The sequence below is a fragment of the Peromyscus leucopus genome, unplaced genomic scaffold (assembly GCF_004664715.2).
Source record: "Peromyscus leucopus breed LL Stock unplaced genomic scaffold, UCI_PerLeu_2.1 scaffold_1483, whole genome shotgun sequence".
Taxonomy (NCBI): domain Eukaryota; kingdom Metazoa; phylum Chordata; class Mammalia; order Rodentia; family Cricetidae; genus Peromyscus; species Peromyscus leucopus.
The window spans coordinates 11,801-30,901 of NW_023504648.1; the positions used below are offsets into that span (position 1 = coordinate 11,801).

At 48.9% G+C, this 19,101-nt stretch overlaps 1 protein-coding gene and 1 non-coding gene across 2 annotated transcripts; both read right to left on the reverse strand.

Annotated features, from left to right (window-relative positions):
• Positions 1 to 1,243: 1,243 nt before the first annotated feature.
• On the reverse strand, positions 1,244 to 15,554 carry LOC114689065 (RAD52 motif-containing protein 1-like). The gene is given in 9 exon segments (XM_037201811.1): positions 1,244 to 1,531; positions 2,034 to 2,119; positions 5,608 to 5,693; positions 7,882 to 7,980; positions 9,426 to 9,545; positions 9,548 to 9,584; positions 10,010 to 10,132; positions 14,982 to 15,161; positions 15,420 to 15,554. Coding segments are annotated over 9 exon segments (945 nt in total). The 5' UTR covers positions 15,516 to 15,554; the 3' UTR covers positions 1,244 to 1,413.
• A 923-nt stretch (positions 15,555 to 16,477) lies between these two features.
• Positions 16,478 to 16,668, reverse strand: LOC114689069. The gene has a single exon (XR_003733861.1). It is a non-coding gene; the product is annotated as a U2 spliceosomal RNA (small nuclear RNA).
• Positions 16,669 to 19,101: the final 2,433 nt, after the last annotated feature.

Sequence of the window (19,101 nt, forward strand, 5' to 3'; positions counted from 1 at the left end):
CACTTACAGCTATCTCAGGTGACCAGAGTTCAGTTCCCAGCGCTCGGTCAGCTGGCTCACAACTGCCTGTGAATCCAGCTCAGGGGGTCTGATGCCATCTTCTGCCTCTTGGGACACAGAATAAAAAGTATTTTGAGGGCTGGAGAGATGGCTCAGAGATTAAGAGCACCGGCTGTTCTTCCAGAGATCCTGAGTTCAATTCCCAGCAACCACATGATGGCTCACAACCATCTGTAATGAATGAGATCTGGTGCCCTCTTCTGGCCTGCAGCATGCATGCAGGCAGAACACTGTATACATAATAAATAAATAAATCTATATTTTGAGAGCTGAGTATGGTGGCACACACCTTTAATCCCAGCACTCCAGGCGCAGGTGGATCTCTGTGTTCAAGTTAAGCCTGCTCTACAAGGAAAATTCTAGGACAGCCAGGGCTGTTACACAGAGAAACCCTATCTCTCTCTCTCTCTTTTTTTTTTTTTTTTTTTTTTTTTTTTAAAGAAAGCAGCACAGTTGACAGTTGATGAAAAGACAGTAGCCTGTTAAGGTCCGAGATTATTTATTTGGGAATAAATAATCCAACACAAAAGACTGGGTTCAAGCAAGCCAAAATTTATTTTAAAAAACTGGTGTCAGGGAGGCAACAGGGTTTGGGCTCCACCTGCATTCCTGAGGCAGGGGCAGCAGCCAGTTTTAAAGGGGAAAACCACAAAGAGACAGCTCTGGAGTCCCATCCTCTCCAGGTGACACACTTTCAGCCAATCAGAAGGGGTTGGGACGGTCGTGGTTTACACGTGTCTGAGGGGCTCCGAGGGCTGCCGTCTGGCCTCAGGAAATTGTGGGTAGCAGCTCAGGGCAGACTGGGACAAAATGGAGTTTCTGCTGCTAACTAGGATCTAAGAAACCCACTCAAACATGCGGCTCTGGCAGGCCTTGCCCTTCTCCATTCCCTCTGCCTTGCTAAAAAACATTAGATCACATCCCTAAAGCTAGTCACCAAGGTCTGTTCCCTTATTTGGCCACGTGCTCCTTCTGAGGCCAACAACTACCAAGGTCCAGCTATCAAAGTATTGAAATCCAGCAATCAAAATCCCCCTGTGGCACACCTAATTAACATGCCCAATTAAAATTAAACACCTCAATCTAACACAAGGTTTCCCCCTTTCCCTTTATAAACAAACCACCATTTGCCTATGAGCCACATCTGTCTTCTTTCTATCCGGAGGCAGTCCTTTGTCCGTTCCCCCCCCCCCACCCATTCCTTTCCCCTTCATCCTCTGTCTCCTGTCTTTGTCTCTTATTCCCTGTTCTTTGTCCTTCTGGGGCAGATAAATCTCCTTTGTCCTGAGAACTTGGTCTTGGGGGTCCTGAGCCGACACCGATTCTTTCAGCAGAGCCCTGTTCTGATCCCTCCTAGCACCGGAACCACCTTTGAGAGCCTTGGGATTCGAGTTGGCTAGCAGGGCACATTCTGGGGTGGAACAGACCACTGATCTGATTCAGGGTATATCTGCCAAGAGACCCTGGTATCCTGGAACAAAAGCAAACTGTTGTGAACTCCTGTCGTGGGGTAGGCACCGATGAGGGGGTGGTGCTGTCTGGGCTGTAGGCTACAGGGGCAATTCCAAAGGAATACAAAAACCAGGGGTCGGTTGTCCTCAAGGCTCTGGGAGAACTACCTGGGCCCCAGGAAAAGTGGGTCAGACTGTCCCTTCAAAGACAGCCTCACTGTGGAACTAAACCTTAGTGATGCTCCTGAAGCCAGGGACCCAAACCACCCACTAACACAACAGGACACCTTTGTTAGGTGACCTTTATTCCTCTGGGCCCAGTGCCATTCTGCACAGGGAACCTCTTCCCATCCCAGGGACAGGCTCCAGCCTCTTAGACCTCCTCCGAGGCGCTGGGCAAGACTTGGGCCTCACACTTGGGTGTTGAGGGACGCCAGCAGCCCACGGATCAGAAATGTAGAAGTTCCCAGGAGAGTGGGATGGCAGGGCCTCGCCTCGACACAGGGCTAGTGCAGTTCTTACAGCTCGGGTTCTTCCTCTTCCAAGCTGAAATCGGAGAGACATTCCTCCTCCCTTTGGCCGGGCTGATTCCAAGGAAAGGAGCTGACCTGCAGGATGAAGGCCACCAGGGCGGTGGGAGAGTACACAGCGGTTACTCCAGGGTTGCTGTCCCCCAGCCACTCACCATCCGGTACCATGGTTCCCAACTCACCACTGCTTGGGCTGAGCCAGGATAGAATCTGTGACCACTCCTCCACTTCTGCAGAGGGATTTGGGGGTGGGTAATTTAGCCAGAAGCTTTGTATCAAAGTGGGGAGCCTTTCCAATGGCCCGGGAAAGCATCCGCATCCCACACTGACTCACAGGCATGGCTACCACTTCAGAGATTCACACACCAACACAGAGATGATGCCTAGCTGACTTCCTTCGGAGCCGCTTTTACAATATATATTATGATTTGCAAGAAGAGCCTTCATCTTGGGGCTGGAGAGAAGGCTCAGCAGTTAAGAGCAAGTACTGCTCTTCTAGAGGTCCTGAGTTCCGTTTCTAGGACCCACATGTGCGACTCACAACCACTTGTTACTCTAGCTCCATGCCTCTGGCTTCCTAGGACATCTGCACTCATACGCACATAACCAAACATACCAGTGTCCTGGCACAGCTGCGCACGCAGTGGTGGTTTTAAAATGGAATTATTTCTAATAGTTCCTCTCTAATTGGTGAATATAATAATCTACTGTTGCAGTCAGATTTCAGAATCCAGTGCTGATTGCTCCGTCTCACACTCACAGAGAGCTGGACTTGGTTTTTGTTTTTTGTTTTGTTTTTTTGAGACAGAGTTTCTGTGTTGTTTTGGTGCCTGTCCTGGATCTCGCTCTGTAGCCCAGGCTGGCCTCGAACTCACAGAGATCCGCCTGGCTCTGCCTCCTGAGTGCTGGGATTAAAGGCATGGGCCACACCGCCAGGGTGGACTTGGTTTTGAGACAGTGTCTCACTGTGTAGTTCTGGCTCGATTGGAACTCACTCTGTAGCCCAGGCTGGCCTCGAACTCACAGAGATCTGCCTGCCTCTGCCTCCTGAGCATTGGAATTAAGGGTGTGTGTCACCACACAGGACGAAAGCTGGACTTGTTGAAAGTGTGATAAATGTCACTGGGGTAGAGCTTCTTTAGTAGCGTGCTTGCCCTGTGTCTCAGTTACTGTTCTTCGCTGTGAAGAGACACAAGGCAACCCTTTGTTTGATTCTTCAAGACAGGGTTTGTCTGTATTGCCCTGGCTGTCCTGGAACTCAGTCTGTAGACCAGGCTGACCTCGAACTCACAGAGATCCGCCTCCCAAGTGCTGGGATTAAAAGCATGCGCCACCACCGCCCAGCTACCAAGGCAATTCTTTTTTTTTTTTTTTTTTTTTTTTTGTTTTTTCGAGACAGGGTTTCTCTGTGTAGCTTTGCGCCTTTCCTGGAGCTCACTTGGTAGCCCAGGCTGGCCTCGAACTCACAGAGATCCGCCTGGCTCTGCCTCCCGAGTGCTGGGATTAAAGGCGTGCGCCACCAACGCCCGGCAAAAGAGCTTTTTTTTTTTTTTTTTTGGTTTTTCGAGACAGGGTTTCTCTGTGTAGCTTTGCGCCTTTCCTGGAGCTCACTTGGTAGCCCAGGCTGGCCTCGAACTCACAGAGATCCACCTGGCTCGAAAGGAGCTCACTTGGTAGCCCAGGCTGGCCTCGAACTCACAGAGATCCACCTGGCTCTGCCTCCCCCAAGGCAATTCTTAAAGCATGTAATTGGGAGCTTGCTTAGTTTCAGAGGGTTATTCGTTATCGTCATGGTGGGGGGCGTGGTGGGACACAAGGCAGGCATGTTGCTGGGGAAGTAGCTGGGAGCTACATTCTGATCCACGAGAAGCTGGCAGAGAGAGACACTGGACCTGACATGTGAGCTTTTCAACTTCCAAGCCCACTCTAGTGACACACCTCCTTCAACAAGCCACACCTCCTCCAACTAGCCACACCCCCTCCAACAAGGCCACACCTCCTCCAACAAGCCATACCTCCTCCAACAAGGCCACACCTCCTCCAACAAGCCACAGCTCCTAATCCTTAACTCACCAACTGGGACTAAGCATGCAAATATATGAGCCTATGGGGGCCATTCTCATTCAAACCACTGCACTAAACCAGGTTTGGCAGTACATAATTGGAAGGCCAACATCATTCTGGAGGGGGAAGTATGAGAATCAAAGTTCAGGGCCAGCCTGGACTTCTTAAGACCCTGCCTCAAAAAACAAAAAACAAAACAACACTGTTGGGCATAGTGGCGCACGCCTTTAATCGCAGCACTCGGGAGGCAGAGGCAGGCGGATCTCTGTGAGTTCGAGGCCAGCCTGGGCTACCAAGTGAGCTCCAGGACAGGCACCAAAACTACACGGAGAAACCCTGTCTTGAAAAACAAAAACCCAAACCAAACTGCAGCTATGTCTTGGTAGCTGTGTCTCCTTCTTAGGCAGGGTAACTAACGAAGATGGAGCCAAAGAAACCACAGCTGAACCTTGGGACCTTCCCTCCTGATGTGTAGAATGCCTCTTATGAAGACATCTTCTGGCTACAGAAGGAAGATCCCACTTGCCCAACTGCCAATTATATTCCTTTACCAGCCAAGGGTCTGCAGACTCAAGACACCAGCTTCAGGGTAACTTTACCTGCATTGTGGTAACTGACTCCCTCCCTCCCTCTCTCTCTCTCTCTCTGTCTCTCTGTCTCTCTCTCTGGCACACTTGGTAAAAAGTAAAAGAATAAATGGACACCACTGCCCAAGGCCACTGTCCTCACTTCGGGGCAGCCCACCCCAACCTCTCTGCGGTGAACAGAGCCATGGGGAAACATTTACCCAGGAGATCCCTGTTGAAGCTGAACTAAACCATTGCTTTCCATGGAGAACTTTACTTTTTGAGACAGCGACCACTCTACCTGCTCAAAGCAAATCACCTCAAGGTTCTGGGGTGCAGTAAGTAACCAAAACCCCCCAAATGATATCCCCACGAGGCAGAACACATTTCGGCCACTACTGCTTTCAATACATCTTCTATGTAATAGTGACCGTTTTCTTGAAGTGACTTTGGCAACTTATTCTCTGATTAAGACCTTTTATATAACTGATTTATAAGAAGGTCTTTGGCAAAAAAAAACTTATAGGAAGTTCTTCTGCTAGAGAGAAGGGAAATGTAGGGGTTTAAATAACACAGTTATTTAGAGAGAGACGGTCTCCCTGGTGGTAGCACATCAGAGACCTGCCCTGTTCCATGTGCTCTTGGGACTCATGGAGGAAGTTCTGAAATGATCACTGCTCAGGGACCTCCCAACTATCTGGGGGCCACAGTCACAGTCATGCTGTCAGGGACCTCAGTTCTCGTCAAACTCCACACAAGGGGGAAGAGGCCAGGGCTATGAGTTCAGGGAAAGACCCCCAAATCGCCTGTACGTCAACGGACTTCAAGTCCACACTTCCTTGAGGATGCTGCACGGTGCAGTCTTCCGGACCCTGCTGGCTGCTTCGGGTTTGGCTACCCCAGCTACGGAAACCTCCGCTTAGGTTCCCCACGTACCTGGATTAAACTCTGTAGCTCTTCCTCACTTTCGGCATCTATGGACTCTTCACTGGGAATGTACTCCACCGCGACCTTGCCACTTTCTGAAAGTGAGGATCGGTTCAGAGTTTTTCTTGTTCTCAAATTTGTCAACACAGTCCAACAGTCACACCTGATGAAGGCTTATTAGTCTCTAAAGGCTAAAGGAGAGCATGTCTCTAGAAATGTCGCATCCCACGCTGCAGTTATCAGAACCATCTGCTTAAAGAATGTATGAGCAGGGCCAGGAATGGTGGTGCCCAGGCAGGCGGATCTCTGAGAGTTCCGGGCCAGCCTGGTCTACATGATGAGATCCGGGACAGCCAGGGCTACATAGAGACTCTCTCAAAAAAAAAGGGGGGGAGGGGCTGGAGAGAGGGCTCAGTGGTTAAGAGCACTGACTGCTCTTCCAGAGGATCCAGGTTCAATTCCCAGCACCCACATGGCAGCTCATGACTGTCTGTAATTCCAATCCTGGGAACGTGACATCCATGGCAAAACACCAATGCACATTAAAAAAAAAAATGAGGGGCTAGAGAGATGGCTCAGAGGTTAAGAGCACCGACTGCTCTTCCAGAGGTCCTGAGTTCAATTCCCAGCACCCACATGGTGGCTCACAACCATCTGTAATGAGATCTGGCACCCTCTTCTGTATACATAATAAATAAATAAATCTTTTAAAAAAAATGAGGTATCAAGCATGTTAGTTCAAACAACTTTGGTATTTTAGATACAGGACTAGGGCATAACAAGAAATTGGAAATAAAAAAGGTTCAAATGGCTGAAGCCTGAGGCATAGGTGGCAGACAAAGTGAATTCAGGCCTGGCATAGAGGACACCGGATTAGGAGCAAGGGGCAATTATCTACTCCTCAAGAAATGAGCTTCCACAAGATACGAGAAATGTCTCACAGTTGCAGCCTCCCACTGGTAGGCCCTGTCCCTCTTACGTACATAACCCAGCATTCCTCACATCAAGCCACACACAAAGGCTCTGCTCTAAGGGTTTCTGAGTTTACAGAAGGAATGCCACAGCAGAGGAGAGAGACAGAGAGAACTTAGGTATTTAGCCCGGTTCTTAAAGGTGGCCACTCAGAGCCGACAGCTGCTGGCTCTCCTAGCTGAAGACCGCGGGGGTCATACTTTGACAGGAAGGCTGGCCAGGTCGGAAGGCTGAGGCCAACTGGATCCACCTCTTACATGCACAGAAAAGCCTCCATGAGTTGGGGTATCTCAGTTGCTAAGCCTTCAGGGTTATGAAACAGGAGAGCGATCCTTTTGGAGACTTGTTGCTAAGCCCCAAAAGGTCACACCACTGTCAACCTTTAGGGGACCACGATGCCAATGCCAGCATCACGGCCACGATCAACACTCACAAGAAAGCAGCTGATGATTCCCTGACTGCGCCCACCCCATATGCCAACATCACAAGTGAAAACAAGCCGAAGATTTCATATTTAAGACAGGTCTCAACCAGGTGGATCTCTGTGAGTTCGAGGTCAGCCTGGTCTACAGAGTAAGATCCAGGACAGGCTCCAAAGATACACAGAGAAACCCTGTCTCGAAAAAGAAAAAGAGAGAGAGAGAGAGAAGGAAACAGTGATAATTAACAGATTCCGGCTTCTCATGTAAGCAGAGCCCACACTTTTTCTCTCTCGTCCTTCCATTGACTCTTTCGATGTCCCTGTGAGGAAGGAAGAACCTCCAGCCTGTTTTGTGAATAAGAGAGCAAGCAGCTTCGTAACTGTAATGTCTACAGGTCACTCTAGCTGTGGACAGGAAACCAGTGTGCAAGCCCAGATGTCCAAAGCTCAAAAACCCTATTAGTGCCAGGTCAGCACCAGGTTGGCCTGCAGTGATGAGGCTAGCCCTTTGACATCCAGACCCAGGCCAGCAGAGGGTTTGCCTGCAGTGATGAGGCTAGCCCTTTGACATCCAGACCCAGGCCAGCAGCAGGCTTGCCTGCAGTGATGAGGCTAGCCCTTTGAAATCCAGACCCAGGCCAGCAGAAGGTTTGCCTGCAGTGATGAGGCTAGCCCTTTGACATCCAGATCCAAGAGCAAGAGTATCTGTTGTCAGTTTTCTCATAAACCTGACAAGGGACAAATCTGAGGCCACTGCCACAGCAGAGTTCCGTGAATGAAAGCAGAATTCGGAATGTTCCAGATATTAGTATTTTCATACTATTTATGTTTTAAAATGACCTTCCGGCTTGCTGAGTTTCGAGCACTCAGGATAATCAAGAAAGGCTCACCTAAAACCACGATGGCCAGCTTCTGGAAGGCGTCTGACAAGGCGCTCTGGATCGCGAGCTTCTGAGCGGTCTTCCTCCTCATGAGAAACGATGGCTGTCCTGGAGCGGAGCAAGCAGACAGATTTCCAATACCTGAATGGGGGCTGACGAGAGGCTTTTGCTGCAGATGCAGGAGGACCAATGTTTGGACACAGTGCCCGTGTAACAGCTGGGCACGCCCCTGTGCAGGTCTGCAATCCCACAGTGAGTCGGGCAAAGACAGGGCTGTTATCTTCTAGCTGGCCAAAACGACAGACAAGCTCCAGGTTCAGGGAAGAGACCTAGCCTCAAATGAATAAAGAGAAGCGTACACCAGACACCCTCTTCTGGCTTCTAGGCTTACACACACGCAGGCCCATACACTTTGTGTGCACACATGTTTGCATACACTACACACAAATACACCATACACACAAAGTAAAAAACAAGCAAATACTTGTATGGATAGCAATTATTCTTTGTTTAAAAAGAAAATAATTTATGATTCAGTCTCAGATCATTATTTGAGCAACTAAAGGGATGTAGCACAAGGAGCTGGCTGAATGGGTCTGTTGAAGGTACATAATGACAGGGCCCATTATCTCACAGGCCCAGTGTATTCTGAAATTCCTTATGTAATAACTATGGGATCCAACTGAGGCACAGGTACAAAGCTCCTATCACTGGCCAATTCCAAACTGACAGGTCTCCCCGCAGACTCTGCCTGCTGCAGCTCAGGGCTGGACTCACACTGAGCAAGGTCAGGTGATGGAACAAGGTCAGGTGACGGTCCTGATGATGGGGGTCATCTATCCAGCAGCCTCAGGAGCCTACTCCACGCCCCCCACTAACTCCTTACATCTGACTTGGACTCCTCATGCTGAGGACCACGGAGTCTAGAAAAATAACTTAAAATCAATTAGAGTACCTTTTCACATTGGCCTTTTTGTCTGTTCAAGCCATTCCATTATCAAAGGATTAAGTGTCTATACAAGGGTTTATGCAATGTTTAGATAACGATAAGTGGCATGTCCACGTCTGCATGTGGCTTTCTCTGTGTACACTAGTGTAGGTGCCCGAGGAGAGGCATGAGATCCCACTGGAGTGGGTGCTGGGAACAGGATGCAGGGCCTTTGCAAGGGCAGTATGTGCTCCTATGTGCTGAGCCGTTTCTCCTGTCCTACGGCAGGATCTTGCTGATAACTGAAGACAAAGGATTCTGACCAATTATCTCAACACAAAGCAAGTCCTTAACCAAAAACTAGAGACACAGAATGTCCTGCCTCTCCTGAGCCTCTGGGCAGGAGGGCAGCTCTATTGTAAATGTAAAGGTTTTGGCAGGCACGTGCTTCAGTGAAAATCTATATTATAAGGCATAAAAATTCTGCCTTAGGACTTCAGTAGTTCAGTGGTGGAAGGGCCTGGCTAGTAGCTGACAGAGAGCGAAGAGAAGGAAGAAAAGACAGACAGACAGACGGAGACACGATATATCCACTCTTGCAGCCCTCCCTGCGCCGAGGACAGACCTTCTTCCAGCTGGTGCAGAGGCTCGTCAGCGATGCTGACTCCAGGGCTCCTGCATCCATAGGCCGGCAGCACCACCTCAACAGCACAGAAGAACTTGAGGCTCTGCTTCCGCCCGGGCCCCGCAAGGCCTCGTCCTCCGCTCCAGGGAGCTCCTGCAGCTGGGAAGGGTGGGATTCGAGTCCTCAGAGAATCAGCCCTGAGGTTTCACCCTGCTAGGCAAGCTCTGCACCACTCAGCCCCATCCCCAGCTTGCCTAAGACTTCAACGGAGAAACATACAAAACTAAACCCCAGATCCCCGCTAACAGCTGGAGCACCCTAGAGCTTCAAAAGCAAGGAAGATTTGCAAAGGAATGCTGCTCTAGGCAACCAAGTCTTAGCGAACACACTGAGAAACTATGGACTTCATCGGCCAGTGAACTGGGACGAGTTTTTCCTAACTCTCAGACACATCCACCTAATCCCGCCATAGCTGGCCCCTGCCTGACATGTCCTCCCGGAAGCCCTGTTCAATCCTCCCCAAAGTCTAGGATTCTAATGTGGAAGGAGAGAGTGTGGTTAGTCGAAAAATGAACAAGCCATACCTTGAGGATCCTTTTTGACCATCCATTGAAGCCAAAGTAGAAATTTGCCAGTTCCTGACACCGTGAGCTGTTTAGGGCAAAGGCCTGATGTCGCAGGGCCTTATGTCTAGTGCTGAGACGAACCTGCAGTCAGGAGACCCACAAATATCACAGCCTGCCAGGTTCTACTTTGGAGACACGAGGTCAATCAATTCCAAGTCCGTAAGGGACAGTGAAGATCAGGGGGTCAGAAGGAGGTCCTAAGTCCTGCGTCAGAGTGAGCCCCACACACATGCTATCTGTCCATCTAAGCCTCAGTGCTGTCCGCCATCATTGTTAGGATCCCTGGTTAAGTGGCAGGTTGCCCTGGGGGCGGGGCTGGAGCTCAGTTGGTGGAGTGTTAGCCTACAGTATAAGGGGTTAGAGAAAATAACCAAGGAGGCCCCGAAGAAAGAGTCAAGGGTTGTGAGTTTGCCAAGACACTGTTCCCATCCAGTAGCTCCTGCTTGAGACTATGACCCCAGAAGACAGAGATGAACCTTACACTCACCCAGCTCCAAGTCAGTAACTCCACACAAGTGATAATACAGGCCTGGGCACTGTGGTGTGTGGGTTTGTTTTTTTTTTACCCTCTTTTGAGACAGCATTTCTCTGAGTAAACTAGACTCATTCTGTAGACCAGGCTAGCCTGGAACTCAGAGATTCCCCTTGTCTCTGCCTCCTGAGTGCTGGGATTAAAGGTGTGCGCCATCAGGCCAACAGTGTACATTTTTAATCTCAGCACTCAAGAGGCAGAGGCCAGCAGATCTCTCTGAGTTCCAGGCCAGCTTGGTCTACATAGAGTTCCAGGGTAGCCAGAGCTACATAGTGAGACCTTACATACACACACACACACATACACACACACACACACACACACACACACACACACACACACACACACACACACATACACACGAGTTTCACCAGAACAATCACATGTCAAGCTTATCTGACAAGCTTTACTGACAGGTCCTCCAGGTGTTAGCCTTGCATACTTGACACATTACTGTGTATTTCGTACTCCACTAACTCCATCTTAGAAGTCTCCATTATTAGAAAGTTTTGTGTATTCAAAAAATTTGAACAATACAAATAAAGTCAATGTATTGATTACCTATGGATTATGTTCTTTCTCGGCCACTACTTTCAAAGCTCCCTGGAGCTTGAGGTGGCGACTGCTCTTGGAGAGGACCATGTTCAGTTCTCGGCATTCAAGTCACATGGCTAAGTAACTCCAGCTCCAGGGGGGTCTGACATCTTTTTCTCCCTGGGCACCAGCATTCACTTGTGCACACACACACACCCACACATATATATATACAGAACTTAAATACACACACACACACACACACACACACACACACACACACACACACACACACCTAAAGTTCCTTTGCAAATGAGGGCACAAGGAAGGGAAGGGGAGGAAGGGTTACCTTAAAGGAGAGGGATGAGGGGGTGGCAGAGCAGAAGGTAAAGGAAATGAAAGGGGAGGAGAGTACTGTGGATGGAAAGGCTTAGGGAGGGAGGGGGGTTGGGGAGAGGAAGGGGAGATGACCCAGGATAAAGAGAGTATAAAGAAACCATTTGCAAAGCATAATCTGCCCGGTTGTGCGACAGTTTGGCTGCTGAGCGGTAACTGACCGTTCCCTGAACAGACTGAAGACGCCTTGAGGGACAGGATGGGACTCAGGACTGTAAGCCTGGCTAACGACACATGGATGAAGGGGTAGTAGGCCTATTTGGAGAACACATCTCTGGTGGTTAACTTTATCCCAGCACTCGGGGGGGCAGAGGCAGGTGTGTCTCTGTGAGTTCGAGGCCAGCCTTGTCTACAGAGGGAGTTCCAGGAAAGGCTCCAAAGCCACATAAGAGAAACCCTGTCTTGAAAAACCAAACCAAACCAAATGAAACAAAAAAATAAAAATAAAAGAATTAGGGGGTTGGGGATTTAGCTCAGTGGTAGAGCGCTTGCCTAGCAAGCGCAAGGCCCTAGGTTTGATCCTCAGCTAAAAAAAAAAAAAAAAAAGAGGCCCACAGAAATCCACAAAGATACCCCCATAAAAGACTGCTGGTAATGGTCGAGAGACAGCCGTGACTGACCTACTCTGGTGATGGGATGGACAAACACCCTAATAGTTGGGCCCAAAACCCCATCCAAGGACTGAGGAATCTGGATGCAGACATCCACGGCTAAGCCCCGGGTGGAGCGCTGGGAGTCTAATTAGTGAGAAAGAGGAGGGTTTATATGAGCGAGAATTGTTGAAACCAAGGTTGGATAAAGCACAGGGACAAATAGCCAAACAAATGGAAACACATGAACTATGAACCAAAGGCTGAGGGGCCCCCAACTAGAACAGGCCCTCTGAATAGGTGAGACAGTTGATTGGCTTGATCTGTTTGGGAGGCATTGGTACCAGGTCCTGGGATCATTGCATGAGTTAGCTGTTTGAAACCTGGGACATATGCAGGGACGCTTGGCTCAATCTGGGAGGAGGGGACTGGACCTGCCTGGACTGGGTCTATCAGGTCGATCCCAGTCCTCGGGGGAGACCTTGATCTGGAGAAGGTGGGAATGGGGGGTGGCTGGGGGAAGGGGAGGGGGGCAGGAAGGGAGAGAACAAGGGAATCTGTGGCTATTATGTAGAACTGAATAGTATTGTAAAAAAAAAAAAAAAAAGATCTGGCTCCCTCTTCTGGCCTGCAGGGATACATGCAAACTGAACTCTGTACACATAATAAATAAATTTTTTTTAAAAAAATTAGGATGTCACTGGGTATGGCAAAAAACATCTTTGCTTCCACTTGGGAGGCAGAGGAGGGGGATCTCTGAATACAAGACCAGCCTGGCCTACATAATGAGTTCCAGATAGTGATATGTAGAGAAACCCTGTCTCAAGACAAACAAAAAAATTCGTTAGGAGGTTAATGAACATCATCTCTAACTAAATATGAGGTTGGAGGCCAGGCTGGGCTACAAGAGTTGTTTTAGAGAAGAAAAAAGGGGGTAGAGGAGGCAGAGCAGTAGGTAAAGAGGTTTTTTGTTTGTTTGTTTTTTTTTTTCGGGACAGGGTTTCTCTGTGTAGCTTTATGCCTTTCCTGGAACTCACTTGGTGGTCCAGGCTGGCCTCGAACTCACAGAGATCCGCCTGGCTCTGCCTCCCGAGTGCTGGGATTAAGCCCAGCTTGTTTTTTTTTTTTCTTTTTGGTATGTACTGGCTGGTTTTATGTCAACTTGACACTAGCTAGAATCATCTGAAAGGAGGAAACCTCAGTTGAGAAAAATGCCTCCATAAGGTTCCGCTGTGAAGCATTTCCCTAATTAGTGATTGATGGGCGAGGGCCCAGGTCACTGTGGGTGGCTGGTGGTCCTGGACTCTACAAGAAAGCAGGCTGAGCAAGCCAGTAAGCAGCACCCCTCCATGGCCTCTGCATCAGCTCCTGCTTGAGTTCTGCCTTGACTTCCTTCAGTGGTGAACAGTGGCATGGAAGTGTAATCCAAATAAGTCCTTTCTCCCCAACTTGCTTTTGGTCACGGTGTTTCTTCATAGTACTAATAACCCTAATTGAGACAATGCCAAAGGTGTGTCGGGGGGTGGTACTTCTCAAGGTGCCTTAGGCCTTTCCTTGATCGTATAACACACATAGAACATATGTGTGCCCAACAAGCAAATATGTAAATAAACTAATGTGACTATTCTCACCCTCAACAGTACCTTGAATTGTTTTTTTTTTTTTTTTTTTTCTTTTTTTTTTGGTTTGGTTTGGTTTTTGGTCTTTGAGACAGGGTTTCTCTGTGTTGTCCTGGAATTCATTCACTTGGCTAGCCTTTCACTCACACCCCGCTCCTTGAATTGTTGTTGTTTTTTTAAATATTGAATTTTGTAAAGTGTGTGTGTGTGTTTTACCTGCACATATTCCTGTGAGTCACATGCATGCCTGGTGCCCAGGCCAGAAGGGGATATGGGATCCTTTGGAACTGTAGTTACTGGAAGTGACTGTGAGCCATCATGTGGGTGTGGGGAATTGAACTTGGGTCCTCTGAAAGAGCAGGCAGGGCTCTTAACGACTGAGCCATCTCTCCAGATTTCCTTCAACACTCTATCAAAACGGTCTCATTGTGCCAGAGCACGGGAAGCTCACTGCTTAGCAATCTTCCCCGTACCACATACAATATTTATGACTGAGACATGGTGACAGGTTAAAAACATACAAAGTTCAATAATTAAAGGCTGACTAACAATCACTTCAGTACTTGGAAGTGGATGATCTAGGAGAGAAGGTGGTCCTGAACAGTGTACAGATGTAGAGATTGTATGCTTGGGGTCACTACGGGCTAGAGTTCTCAGATTCAATCAAGGTTCAGTGGAGGAGAAAAGCACCAGGGACAAGAATAGACTGGGGTCAGCAGCAAGTGGGCAGATCCAGTAGCCAATCAGAAACTGAAATGGTTCTTTAAAGTGGTGGAAATGAAAACATAGTGAGATGTTGTCCCGTGGCTCTGGGCAAGTCAATGGGTTTGCTGTTAATATGGAATGGAGTCTACAATGTATTAAAAGATGCTCTGCCCACCTTCTGGGACCTGAGGGGACTTCTGGATAGGCCTTTTGAGAATGATGGCAATAAAGCATCCGTTATGTCACAACAGTTTATCAAACTCACAGTATTTTAAGTCCAAGTAAAATATAAAACGTTTATGAATATTTCTTAAATTTTAAGGCAACAGAAGGACGTGGGATTTCATCGGTACACCTGGCTTTGAGCAGCGACTATCATGATGAACCTTTTTATCACCAGCCATCCCAAGTTTGAGTTTCTTCATCTAGGAATGCCTGGAGCCAGAGCCTCAGTGGAAATGCCCCTGGAAGCACCGTGTGAACCAGAGGACCGCACAAACGCTAGCTCACGGATGCCCTGGGAACTTCACCCCAGGCCCTGCATCGGCACCCACCTTCACTGGCGAAGTCTGAAAGAGAGGCTTCCCGTCGCAGGCCCTTTGGGCTCTCTGCGCGTCCCTTGACGAGTAAAACTTGATGATGGCGTAGAAGCCGGGGCGGGCCACCGCGGCGTTCGGGAAGACTCGGACTGAATACAGAAGGCCAAACTGGGAGAACGCTGCAGACAGAGAATGCTGCGGGGGGCGCACGACGTGAGCGCCGACCTCCGGCCCCAGGACAAACCCAGTTCCCACGAGTCAGTCCCCCTTCTCCACCCGGAGCACTCCTCCCTGCACGAACAGGGACCTGCCCTGGGGAGACTGGTGGCTCGGGGACCTGTTGGCTCACCGACCCCCGGCTCCTCCCTCAGCGCGGGCCCCGGGCCCCTGCTTCCTGCCTCCGGGTCTCTCCCTAACCCCCCCCTTTCCTCGCCCCTCCGCGCAGCCCCTCACTCTTAAGGCCTCGGCTGGGGGACCAGCGCTCAGCTCCCACACCAGCAAAACTTTGTCACTCTGGGTGGGAACCACGAAAGAAATCAATTCCGCCATGGTGAAGCCACTGCGCCTGCGCAAGAAACTACCGCGAACTCGGAGGGAAATCGCACACAAGGGGCGGTGCCAGATGAGAAAGGGGCGGAGACCAGACTCCCACGACTTCCCTAAAACTTAACACAGAACAGGTATTTAAAATTTATTTCAGAGCTGGAGAGATGGCTCAGAGGTTAAGAGCACTGCTTGCTCTCTTAAGGCCGTGAGTTCAATTCCCAGTAACCACATGGTGGCTCACAACCTTATGTGCCAACCATGGCACAAGCATGTGCCAACACGCCCAGCTTAGAGTCTTTTCTGACAGAGCTTTTTTTTAAAAAAAAGATTTATTTATTATGTATACAGATAAGGGCACCAGATCTCATTACAGATGGTTGTGAGCCACCATGTGGTTGCTGGGAATTGAACTCACGACCTTTAGAAGAGATGAGATCTGGTGCTCTCTTCTGGCCTGCAGGGATATGTGCAGACAGAACATTGTATACATAATAAATAAATCTTATAAGAAAAAGAAAAAAGAATTAAAAAAATAGTTTATTTCAATACCTTTAGTCCTACTACGTAATAACTGCCTATATTCAGACACATCCTACTGAGATATGGACATCTTTAAAACTCGAATCTCTAGTTCTTCTTACCTGCATGGATACCAAATTAGAGATAACCTGGATAGCTATAACTACTAAAAGTCAAGATATCTCTTGGCAAAACCGACCAAAACAGTTTAAACTAATATATATGGAGCTAGGTAGTGGTCCACGCCTCTAATCCCAGCATTTGAGTCAGCGGGGAGACTTCTCAAAGGCGACGTGGTGGCATGCAAAGCAAACTCCACAAAGGGAGCTACATAGAGAAGTAAACCAGAAAAAGGAAAGCTGAGTTTTAAAACAAAGCAAACGACTTAAGCAATGAGTCAAAAGGTGAGTTGGTCTTTTCTTTAAACCATGGTGAGAGGTCCCCTGAGGGGGTGCACCGTTCCTGGAGGTACTGCAATACCAGGTCGATGCGTGGAGTGGACGGAGCAAGCTCCTATTCCAACTCCTACTTCCAAAAATCCATTTAATATATTGTCCTCGGATAGAGGACGTATCAGATATTAAACTGATAAGAACAGATACTACACTTGATCTTAGCCAAAAGGCCGAGAAGCGATAACTCAGCACTCACGACCGCCCGCGACACTCACGTGCGCACACACCTTTACATCACGGTCGCAAACACACACGCGACCACAGGCACGCGCCCGACACCGATTCTCCTGCCCTGCCCTGACCACGACCGCCACTCCAGGGAAACCCTGCGAGATCCAGCGTGGGCCGAGGATATTTTTGTTGCTCTTTTCGCTCCCAGAGTTCCTGGGAGTCGCGGCCACCTCCTCATTTGCATGCCCCGCCCAATGCGTATTCAGTCTCTGAGCTGCCAGTTTCTTTGCGACATTTCAGACACAGAATTGACAGTACCTATTACAAGACGCACTCATTCTCTCTTTCTCCCTCCCCCTCCCATTTTCTGCCTCACTCACTTTATATGTAGGCTTGAGTGTTGTTAAGCGGCGAGGTCAACAATGGGGTTGGGTAGGGCTCCGATGGCGAGTATAACCCCCGGAGAAAGCACACGCTGACCAGCTCAAGGGACAGAAGGATCCTTGAGGAAAGGGGCCTTTTGATTTCCAGCTTATTTTAGATATGCACCTCACTGTTTTTGTTTTGAGGCAGGGTCATCTGATTCTCTTGACTGGGAGGGAACCCAGGAGATTCCCAGCACCCACATGGTAGCTCACCTGTAACTTTAGTTCCGGGGGAGCTAACAGGCACACACGTGGCAAACATACATACAATGCACACAGGAAAAACATTCATACACATAAATAAAATAAATCTAAAAAAAAAATAGAAGACATAAGAAGTAAATAAAATTTACAAGACTCAGGGAGTAAACTAAAGCTGCGGAAACCTACAGGATTCAGAGCAAGGTCCTTCTAACCTTAAGTTTGCAGTAACGATTACTGGGCAGAGGAGACTCCCGCTAGCCCAGCTGCCTGTGAGTTATTTCAGAGAACTCCAAGAATGCAGTATCACGAGGCTGGGCGTTTTGGCGATGAAGCTGCCTGGGAGTCACCCACGCTCTTTAAGTAACCACCCATGCTCCTGTAAGTAACCCCCCAGTAAACTCTCTGGCTCACCAAGCCAGACTCAGATGGAATCCGTTCTCCAGTGTGTCATCAATGCTTTCTCTGGAGCGAAAGAGCTGTGCTCACATCTGCCCAGAAAATGTCACAGGCCACTCTCTGAACTGCTGAGCCATCACATCAGCCCCTCCTTCCTCTTTACAGGCTTCCTCCCTCCCTCTGAACAGGAATCAACACCCAAGTGGAGCTGTGAGCCAGGGGACTAGATCCAGGGCCTAAATGGGGCAGCCTCCCTGAAGAAGGCCAAAGGCTAAGGAAAGAGATGGAGGACGAGCTGGCCCAGAAAGACCTCTTTGGAATGCTCAGACCAGCCCCAAGGTGAAGACAGGTGTGTGTGTGGGGGTGGGGTGGGGTGACTGATACCATTCTCTAGGAAGGATGACTAGGCTTGGATCCTAGAACTTGCAGTGTAGCAGGTAAGAGGTAACCAGATTCAGAGTGCACTGGGATAGCAGAGCATGCTCAAACTTGCCAACATGAGGGCTGTGGGTTTGAGAGACAGAAATAGAGAGTACCTCCAAGAGCTCTGGCCAAAGCTACTGAAGGACACGGTTGCCATATGCTGAGTTGGAGAGTACCAAGTTTGCAGAGAGGTGTGTGCCCTGTTCTGAGATCTGTTTGGAGTCACAAGCTAGAGATAGATGTCAGACAGCCACAGTCAAGTGACAGCTAAATAGTTTCGGGCACCATGCTGGGATGAGAACTGTCTGTGGATTTCTCTGCCCTGCCAGCCAGCTTCCAAATAAACAACACGGAGACTTCTTATTAAGAAAGCTGGGCTGATAGCTTAGGCTTGTTTCTACCAGCTCTTCTAACTTAAATTAACCCATTTCTATTAGTTTACTTTCTGCTTGTGGCTTTCTTACCTCATTACCGTATTGCCTAGCCTGCTCGCTCTGCATCTCATGGCATCTCCACCTTCTTCCCAGTGTTCTCTCTGCTCTAAACATCCTGCCTAGCTATTGACCATACAGCTTTTTATTAAACCAATCAGTGACATATTTTCACGCAGTGTAAAGGAGTATTCCACAACAGTGGAGACACTTTTTTCCTGTTAGTGGCACTAAAGATTGAAGCCAAGGCCTTGCACATTCTAGGCAAGTGCTCCACCACGGAGCTATACCATCCGCCCTTTCTTAATATTTAGAGACAGGACCTTGTTATGTTGCTCAGGCCTTGAATTGGTGACTTTCCTGCCTCAGCTTCCAAATTACCTGGATTTACCCCCATGGGCCACTGTGCCCTGCTGGGAGTTTCTTACAACTTGTTAACAACTTGTAGCCAGAGACCACCAGGAAACCCCCTGAAGTACAGCAAATTCAGCTTTTCATTGGGGTGTCATTGAGACTGCGTCAGGAATGGCTTGGCATGTGTGCTTGTGACCACCCCCACCCCCCA